This window comes from Colletotrichum spaethianum (genome assembly GCF_022836535.1).
Source record: "Colletotrichum spaethianum MAFF 239500 DNA, contig26, whole genome shotgun sequence".
Lineage (NCBI taxonomy): Eukaryota > Fungi > Ascomycota > Sordariomycetes > Glomerellales > Glomerellaceae > Colletotrichum > Colletotrichum spaethianum.
Window position 1 is genome coordinate 159,339 of NW_026054796.1, and position 9,868 is coordinate 169,206.

At 53.3% G+C, this 9,868-nt stretch overlaps 2 protein-coding genes across 2 annotated transcripts; both read left to right on the forward strand.

Annotated features, from left to right (window-relative positions):
* Nucleotides 1-273: 273 nt before the first annotated feature.
* On the forward strand, nt 274-2,160 carry ColSpa_09010 (UNC93-like protein 2; the record flags this gene model as incomplete). Its single annotated transcript, XM_049275222.1, has 1 exon — nt 274-2,160. The coding sequence occupies one exon, from the start codon at nt 274-276 to the stop codon at nt 2,158-2,160; it is 1,887 nt and encodes a 628-aa protein (XP_049131179.1).
* A 317-nt stretch (nt 2,161-2,477) lies between these two features.
* Nucleotides 2,478-3,532, forward strand: ColSpa_09011 (putative uncharacterized hydrolase; the record flags this gene model as incomplete). Its single annotated transcript, XM_049275223.1, has 2 exons — nt 2,478-2,831; nt 2,897-3,532. 2 exons carry the CDS (start codon nt 2,478-2,480, stop codon nt 3,530-3,532), a joined length of 990 nt encoding a protein of 329 aa, XP_049131180.1.
* Nucleotides 3,533-9,868: the final 6,336 nt, after the last annotated feature.

The window sequence follows — 9,868 nt, forward strand, 5'->3', positions numbered from 1 at the left end:
GCCTCTTGGAAATGCCAAGAGCTCTCTAGAAATCCTAAGTCATCTATGTGAACAAAGTGGCTGGAAGTGGATTGACGGCGTGTTGCTTGGAGGTTGTTTGCACTATGGCTTGGAGCACTTTGAGGAGGCTCTGGAATGGTTTAGCCGGATCACTTCATTAGAGCCAAGGTATGTGAACCCCAACCCCGGTCACTACGCTTGAGTTTGAAGCGGTACCTCTTGGGAACATCAGTTATTGACTTGATACATAGCAACGTGGAAGCTGTTTCTAACATGGCAGCTACTCTTTATTGTCTCAACAGACAAGATGAAGCCGAAAAATGCTGGGTCAGGGCAATCAAGACTCGCCCGCAATACCTCGAGGCTGTAGAACATTTGGTTGGTCTTCTTTACAAGAAAAAGAGCCTCGACGCCGTCGACATCATTAGCTTCGTACAAAAGGCTTTGAGACTGCCAATGGATTCGATGGATCACACTGGGTACAGCTCTTCCGATACTCAACCAGAGACGTCAACTAACTTGGCATCGAGTCTGCTGAAAGAAAACCGGTCTCAGCCTGGATTCGGCTCGAGTGGTTATGCCATCCCGGGGACCGAGAATGGTCGCATTCTCGCCCTTGTTCATGCCAAAGGAACAATGCTATACAGCCTAAAAGATATTGCCGGAGCGTCTGACGCCTTTGAAGAAGCGGTCTTAATAAGCTCGGGTAGACGAACAACGTCTGTCCAGACACTTGTCCGACAAATTCAACAGGTCCTCGCGCCAAATAGTGGCATTCAAGGTGTCGCCGACACAGTAGCTCCGGTCCGACCTTTATTGTTGCCACCTGAAAAGGCGAGGTGTACTGCGAAACTGGTCTTCTCCAACAACGGCGACCTCCCAGGCCTGCGGTTCGTGCCTGAGGGTGGACCCAAAAGAGCGGCCGTCCAAACCACGAGCAATTCGTTGCTGTCTCTTGCCAAAATATTCCAGGATGCCATGTCGTCGGGATCCCCAGCCGCGGGCCTCGCTAGGAAGTCGACCGGAGTTGGCGATATCCTGTCTCTGTATTATCTATCGCTATCCTTGCAGGAGAGTCCCTCTACAGCCAACAATGTGGGCATCCTGCTCGCCAGTGTCCAGCAAACCGCAGCAGCCTGTTCACCTGGGACGTTGTCGTCCCTGCCCAGCATTCCCGGTATCCCGCCTGGTAGTGGACTTGCACTGGCCCTCGCATACTACAACTATGGTCTCACACTAGATCCCAAACATGTTCATCTGCACACGAATCTCGGCAGTCTTCTCAAAGACATTGGACAACTTGATCTTGCTATTCAGATGTACGAACAGGCTGTCCAGTGCGATGGCAACTTCGACATCGCTCTGACAAACCTTGCCAATGCTGTGAAAGATCGTGGACGCATCAGCGATGCCATTGCATACTACAAACGAGCTGTGCGCTCTAATCCCGATTTCGCCGAGGCAGTTTGTGGGCTTTCCACGGCCTTGAATTCGGTATGCGATTGGAGGGGCCGTGGTGGCGCACTGTTGCATGGTGGGGTGTACGATCGCTGGCATGTCGATGATGATGGCATGATCTTTGATGCCACGAAGCAAGACCAAGGCTCCGGGCTTACGAAGAAGGTTGTCGACATTGTATCTCGCCAGCTTGCTGATGCTTCAACTTGGGGATTAGGCGTCTTGCAAGAGAACGACATTGCGGACTTGGCTCCGCAGCTTTTCAGAGCCGCAGGCCAATCGCCGGACACAGGCGCAGACTTCGACTTCAAGTTACGAAGCTGGTCTAAAAGCCCCTGGGAAGGCTCGCGACTGTTAAGGCTTGTGGAGCGGGCTACACGGGCATTAATGCGGCAGTGGTACTGTGACAAGTACGTCCGTGGACTGAAGACGACATGCGAGTACAAACGGCCTCAGCTGCCATCCAACCTCACGGTGCCATCTGCCCCAACGGTTTTGCCTTTTCACACTTTCACGTGTCCTCTGACGGCCAAGGACATCCGCATGATATCGCAGCGCAACGCTTTTAGGATCTCTTGCTCAACCCTCCGCTCCCCATGGCTTCCCAGCACAGTCTATCCACCGCCGCCGCCGCCGTCTCCCCAATTAAACGTTGGCTATGTTTCTTCGGATTTCAATAACCACCCCTTGGCTCATCTGTAAGATACAGTTCCTCTTCTCAAATAATGTTGTCCGTGCGAACCCTCCCGCTAATGGCACGTAGAATGCAATCTGTTTTTGGATTCCATGACAGAGCTCGAGTCAAAGCGTTCTGTTATGCTACAACGGCGAGCGACAAGTCAACCCATCGCCTGCAAATAGAACGGGAAGCACCAGTGTTCCGAGATGCAAGCACTTGGACTTCAGACAAGCTGGTCGAACAAATTGTGCAAGACAACATCCACATTCTTGTCAATCTCAACGGCTACACTAGAGGCGCTCGAAACGAAATCTTTGCTGCAAGACCGGCCCCGATCCAAATGTCTTTTATGGGCTTTGCCGGTACTCTAGGTGCCGAATGGTGTGACTATTTGCTTGCAGACACCACTGCCATCCCACCCGAAACCTTACGACCTTGGCGTGGCAACCTCACCGTCGGCGACGTCTTTGAGGACAAGACCGAAGAAGGCGATGGGGACTGGATGTATTCGGAGAACGTCATATACTGTAAAGACACGTTCTTCTGCTGCGACCACGCACAGTCTAGCGACCCCGACGAACACAAGGTTTCGTGGGAAGAGGAGCAGCGGCGGCGCTGGAGGATGCGCAAAGAACTCTTTCCCGATTTGCCTGATGATACCATCATTATGGGAAATTTTAATCAGCTATACAAGGTTTGTCTCTTCTTCTCTCTCTTCCCTTCCCCGTAAGAGACATACATGGCTAATGCAACACTAAGATTGATCCCACAACATTCCGTACGTGGTTGCGCATCCTCTCAAAAGTGGACAATGCTATCCTATGGCTTTTGCGATTTCCTGAACTTGGAGAGACGAATCTCAGGAGAACAGCAGAAGCCTGGGCGGGAGAAGAAGTGGCCAAACGAGTTCTCTTCACCGACGTGGCACCCAAGAATCAGCATATATCGCGAGCCCGTGTCTGCGACTTGTTTCTCGACACTCCCGAGTGTAACGCGCACACTACGGCCGCAGATGTTCTGTGGTCCAGCACACCACTTCTGACATTACCGCGATATCCATACAAGATGTGCTCGCGCATGGCAGCATCAATATTGAAGGGCGCATTGCCCAACAGCCCTGAGGGAACCCAGGCGGCGGAAGACCTCATTGCTAGTAGTGAAGAAGAGTACGAAGAGTTCGCCGTCCGACTGGCCAAGGGTCTTTCGTATCGTTTGAGCCACAGCGGCTATGGCGAGGGCCAGGGTCGTCTGGCAGTTTTGCGCAAATTGCTTTGGGATAACAAGTGGACCTGCGCCCTCTTCAACACCAGACGGTGGGTGGCCGACCTGGAGAGTGCTTATGATGAGGCATGGCGACGTTGGGTGGCAGGTGAAACCGGAGACATTTACCTGTAAAAGCTTCAAAGTTTTATCATGACCACCGGACGTGGCGATGTTGGGGCGAAGAGCTCGCGCGCCCAGTGCTTCTTCTATTTGTTACAGGGGTACGGACCCGGCTGGCGAGGGTCGCCATGTAAAACTTTCAGTCATTTTGTCTGCGGCTCCGGCTCTGGCTCATTGGGTTTAGACTAACCTAAGAGTCATATGCGGCAGCAAGCGGGGTTATCTCGCCACAGTAGACTCGAATACTGGTCAGTCTCTGGGCATTGGCGGCAGGAGTCAAGGTTAAACATGTCAGTGTTTTGGCGTAGACGCCTCCTCAAGGAGGGCTATATTTGTTTGATGGATCCAGCTTCTCACTCTTTGTTCAGAGAAAACCAAGGGGTAGTTCCCATTCGTTCCAGGTGGGGATTTGGCGTTTGAAGGGAAGCCCGTCTTTAGAGCGGGCTATGATGTACCTAAATAATACCCGGTGCCTCTTTCCTCGCTGATGCGAGATGTGAGGGCCTTGCGATCCATTTGTTTGATTTAATTTTGCTTACTTTGCTTTGTTTCGGTCGCCAGGACCACCATACTGTTACCAAGGTGGACGGACAGGTTCGCCGCTATACTTTGGTAATGTCGGCATCCATTGTCCATCTCACCATTACAGAAGATTCGACGTGGCCTGTTCGTAACACCATGGACGGTATCCAACAAGACAACTAGCTCATGCATGGGCACGTAGCAGAGAACAGGCCATCGAAAATGGCTGTTGTTGCTCGTGCCAACCTCCTACTGGATGGAACGACAAAGATAGTATAGTACAACAGGCTATCAGAGCTGGTGCCATGCACAAGGGCTAATCATGGACTTTTTGTGACGGCCACAGACAGATGGCAGTGGCAGCCAGGTACTGGAAGAAAAACCATCCACCACTGTCGACATGTATGGATCATGGACAGTCAAGTCAAAACTCAATGATTTCGTAAGTCAGCCAATGACAAACGCGGGACGACCTTGTTTCTACCTCACCTTCGATCCTCATAGCCCGTTCCCGTTTTCCCTCCTTACCCCATTTCCCCCCTACTCCGCCTACCAGAGAGTGTCCCTCCACGTCCTTAACACCTATCGACTGTGCCAGCGAGGATTGAGACTCGTTGACTCGCTCCTGTCTAGGGAATGAAAGTAGAAAAGGGAAAAAAGAAGAAGACAGAAAAGGGGGGAGGGTGTCCCCTAGCGTAGATCAATAGTGATAACGCTCGGTCCTCATGGATGACTATATCCCGAGACCACGGCGCTCCGCTATCGAAACATGGCCATCGAAGCCGGGGAAAGGGGGCGCTCCCTAAGAGGTGCCACAAACGTGGACTTGGGACAGCGGCAAGGGGGTCGCCCTGCAGTAAGTGAGTTGGCGAGAAAGAAGAAAAGAGGGAGAGAGAGAGCGTGTGAGGGTCTCATGTTTGACCGGGCCCATATACAAAACAGCGGAATGATTGAATCTATCGAAGCGTGAATGTAACCCCCAGCGGAGGGATGAACATGACTCCAGACGCGTTCGTTAACGGGGATCAGTGTGTAGAGCCATGTGTGTGGGGGGGAGGGGGGGGGATAATATCGGCTGCCCATGCTGATCCATTTCGAGATCAACGGGATGCCATGAGCTGCTTATAACATAGACAAAACAGTCTTAGGGACGAGATTGTGAGCAACAACGGTGTACAGCATGGCAAATCCAACGTCCCTGCCACCAGCGTCTGAAGCGGGTGGGACGGTGGCTCCTGGAGCTAACGAAGCAACCTACGGTTGTCCAGTGGGAAGCGATGCCGTTGGGCACTTGAATGATGGTGGCGTGTTAGCGAGTAAGCAGAACGTGTGCGAGACACGAACCATGAGTCTAGTTGTTTTTGTTTTTGTGAATGTACCTGGGTCGCGGTATGGCTAGTTTTCGCTTTCTCGCTTCGCGCCATGGCGACTTGCGGCCGTTACAGCGCCAAGAGCTATGTTCCTATTTTACAGTAACGGAGGCTTGGGGGCACACATCCATCCAACATCATGACAGGGCCCCTCATCTTCTTGTGGCGCTGAAAATTAGAGACACAACAATCGCTGGATAACACTTCTTTGGAGGAAGAGGAGGGGTGTGGCATGGAGAAGGAGCGCCACAAGCGAGGACCCCAAGCCCACGATTGGGAAAACGTTGAACTTGTTGTGTCAATGTTTCAAGAATGCGGGAAATGAGATGATCTCTAGTCCAGTCTCACCACCACAAGAGGTGTGACGACTCGGTACCTTCAAGCCTTGGCCTGTGGCCACCTCGAGAAAGGGGCGTGAGACCGATGGCCCCAAAAAACAAACACAGCAGCACGCTTGCCGCACGTCGCTCGTCGTCCAACAGCATTCGTTGTGTGTGCGTGTAATGTTTCTGGCCGAGGAGTGACGGCTGACCCGCCGGCCGGCCGTTCAGGCGGTCCAGGACTCAGGACTCGAGTTGCCTGGAATCGCCGTTATTGGGGCTCGCGTCTTCCCGACAACATTGTGGCTGGCTGGCTAGTCGTCCTAAGACGCAACGGACCGTTGGCAAGGGGCCGTTGTGCTGGCACCACCGCCTATTCGGACGATGGGACAAGTACCTGGAGCGCTAATCTCACTTTCCTCAGACATTTCGGTACTAGTTCATCAGTGTCTGGTGCTCCGGGTAACTTGACAGGGGCTGACCGCTGGCATGCTCTTGTTCACACGATGTAGATGATGGGGGTTGGGAGTTGATTGAATAGCCACAGTCTCTCCCGTAAAACCTAATGCAAGTGATCGAGGTGGCCAAGAAAGCAATCAAATTCACCAGAGAAACAAGTCGTGAGAGGGGGGGGAGGACTAGGGCGGCCACCGGCGAGACGGATGATCGGCGAAGAGGGAATCTCTTGCCACGTGAGCGATAAGATGCCAGCCCACCAGCACTTGATGACATTACGTTAGGTGAGGGTCCAATGAAGCCCACTTAGCTTCTATGCCTGGCGTCTCGTGTCTGTAATCAGCATTCATAACTCATGCCTACAACTACCCGCATCTTGTGGATGGCTGAACAGGATGAGCCATTGCATTGGCGGCGGCAGCGGGTCGGAAGGAGATGACTATGAGGTACTGTTCATACGGGGCGGATGTCATGTACGGGAACGGGGGTTTTACCATTGATATTTTTCCTCATTATGGACGCATATACATGATGTGTAGTCAAGCGAAGAGGGATTATTTGTTAGAAAAAGAACATCCTGTAAGCCGAACATGGGCAACCGGTTGAAGAAGAAGCAGGTTTGGGCATATGAATGGATGAAAGGGAATATGAATAGTAAGGGGAGGGGTGCGTCTTCGCCTCTCTCCTTAGACCTGCAGCCTGTAGGACGGCGGAAACGGAACAGTATCGTCACAGAGTTCAAGGGAGAGAGGGTTTCGGTGAGGACATAAACAAACACGACAAGGACAGGGGACAAGCAAAAGTGAAGAAATGGTGAGCTGGAGAGGGATGAGGGATATTGCGACACTTGGAGCAATAAAATTCAGGAACCATGGTACTTGCCTACACCACTCTGTAGGTAGGCCGCCGGATGGTCCTGGGGGTGCTCAACCTGGGCCAGCTGGAAGTACAGTAGGTGGGTCCAGACGTAGGCGCAGGTGCAGCTGCGGGTGAGGAGTCGGGGAGGCGGGACGGGAGTTTGTGAATTAGTGGAACGTCCTGTCTTGTTTCATGGACCCGAAGGGTTGGTAGCTCTCCTTCTGCTGGAGTTTCTCCCGACGCCCTGGACGGAGATCATTGGTAAAAAGGGAGGGGAATGCTTGCTGGATGCTGCCTTGGTGGAGCGTTAGCTGAGGAAAGAAACGAGTAGGTATTGAAAAGGGGGAGAGGGGAAAACGAGATTAAAAAAAAAATAGAACCGCCGGGAAATCGTCAAGTCTCCAGAAAGACTCGCTTGCCATAGCTGTTCGTGGCCTAGCCTCTCAAACAAGGGGGCGCCGGTAGAGGGGCCCGGCATGGGTAGGCTTTGGCTCCGTGTCACCCAAATGAAAATAACGCCGTAACAAAAACTTACAAACTCCACGTTACCGCCATCGTCGACATGGGTGAGAGGCGGTCCAAGTTGACAGCCGGAGCTGAACACGTTGAGCGGGGTTTGCTTGTGGGAACCCACGCATACCCAACGTGGGCCAAAGTATGCGTGTGCCGTATACATCTCCGGCTTCATTGTTTTTCTTCCTTACATGCCGCCATCCCGTGCTAGCTGGATCAGAGTCTGCCAATATAGTGCGTGGCTGCAAGTACATGTCGAAAGCGAGTTGAGAGGGCAGTCCCTCAACTATATCAGAGCCTAAGACAGGAACGGGAAACGTCAGCAAATGTAAGGCATGTGAACAGGGTTGAGGAGAGAACGGGGACGGGAGGGAGCAGATGTCATGACACTGGTGTCTGCTACTCTGTAGGTAGTGTCGGACGTCCATCCATATTGTACTGCCGTCACCATCAGCTTATCCAACGTCCATAACCACCCGGCTGGGTGGGATGCCAACGGCTTTCGGGAAGTGACTTTGACGCGGCGTGCCCATTAGTCTGGCGGCTGTCACCGTCCTGAGGATTTGATTACTGGTGTACCAAGCCCTCGGGCGCAGCTAAAGCAGAGGCAAGTAAGCCACATCAGCACGCATGCACACCAAACCTCAAAAGAAAACTTGTTGGCTCCGACCCAGCAAAACACCGCCGGCTATGGAGGCGGAGAAGATGCCATTTGGGGCATGGCGGTTCCGGGAGGCGCAACCAGTATCGACGGACATCGGTTCGTGATTTCGGTGCAACCAGCCAGTCGGCAATTGACCCAGTGTTGTTCGTCTGGCCGCCTGTCCAGGTCCCCTCTGTGACCGGCTACTCCATCGTCTTGCAGACAGCACGGGCATATCAGTAGAGTGTGCTGTCTTGCTGTGGCGCCTCGAGTTCCGGTCTTTCAGCGCCTCGTTCTAGGTCCCCAGCATACAACAGCTAGAGGCGAAAAGCGATGGGAGCCTCCTCCCTTTCGGAGTGATCCATGTGACTGCGATTCACCCCCTTCTTTGCCAACATCCCGCTGGATAGTTCCGTCACTGTTCGGGCCCACGATACTGATCAGCCAAGGCAAACAGACTAGACGGGCTAAAGCCCGGCCGCCGCTCGATCTTACAACGAACCGGACCACGCGTTCGGCGCGGCGGAGCCCGATGGACCAGGAATCGGGTTGGCCTAGGCTGAGCTACCAGCAATGCAAGCCGTCAATGACATCGACGACACCTGCGTCAACGGCGATGGCGAGCAACTTAGAAGCTTGTCTCTCCCTTGGGCCGTTGGACACCGTCAAAGCCATACATCGAAAGCCGGGTCCTAGGTCCTAGGTCCCAAAGGAATGGGAGCGGGGCCGGACAGGCAGCCATGGCGTGCAACTGAAAGGGGAAACCCCCCCCCCCCCCCCAAAGAATACCCTCCAAGGAAAACCGGGTAACCATCTAGTGCAATATTAGCGCTAACCTTGCAGCAAGGGCGCGCGCGATCCGTCGCCAAAGGCATGGCAACTATTGGGGAAGGGGGTGTGCTTGTGTTGGTGACGAAGGAGGAGAGGGGGTTCCACACTTACGGACGAAAGCCATCTCACACAATTGCGTTCCCATTCCTCGACGGATGTGCTGTGCAACCCAGACTTTACAGCAAACAGTTGTTCGTCGAGCCCCTGACCAGAACCCATTTCTTCTCCCATTGGCACGTCTTGTCTGATGCACGTCTTTGCTTCTTGCTCTCCGTCATCTGCGATCGGATTCCTTCACTGTCAGCCTGTTTTGTCCGTATCGACGGAGGAATCAGGGCTCTCTTTACAGGGCACCCAAGGGAATGAAGTACTAGACGACGCACCAGCACCCCCTGATGAGAAGCCCCATGATACGGATTACGTTCTCTCGTCAATATCCGTATCCGTAGGGAAAATGCGAAGAAATGCATGTTTCGTGAACCGCGACCCATCAACCATGTCAGTATGTAGTGGTCCCGGTCGTCTGGTTAGTATTTGGACCGGGGCTAGCAAACTTGAGCTTGGGTCTGGCTAAGTCGGTCGGTCAGCAGGCCGAGCACAAACGGATGGACTACATCGAGGAAGGCACAGCGTTGGAAGCGGCATTAATCAAAGCTTGGGGGCTTGGGTGCCTCGTGCTCTACAGTCTTTGTATCTCGTTTGATATTGGGCAGTGAAGGCAAACTGGGCGATAGCGGACGGGTTGGAAGAGGGCGTCGAAAGCATCAATGTCTGCATGCGTCAAAGTCTCGATGATGCCGGGTGATTGCGCACAGCGAGTGACCCCGGAAAGCCC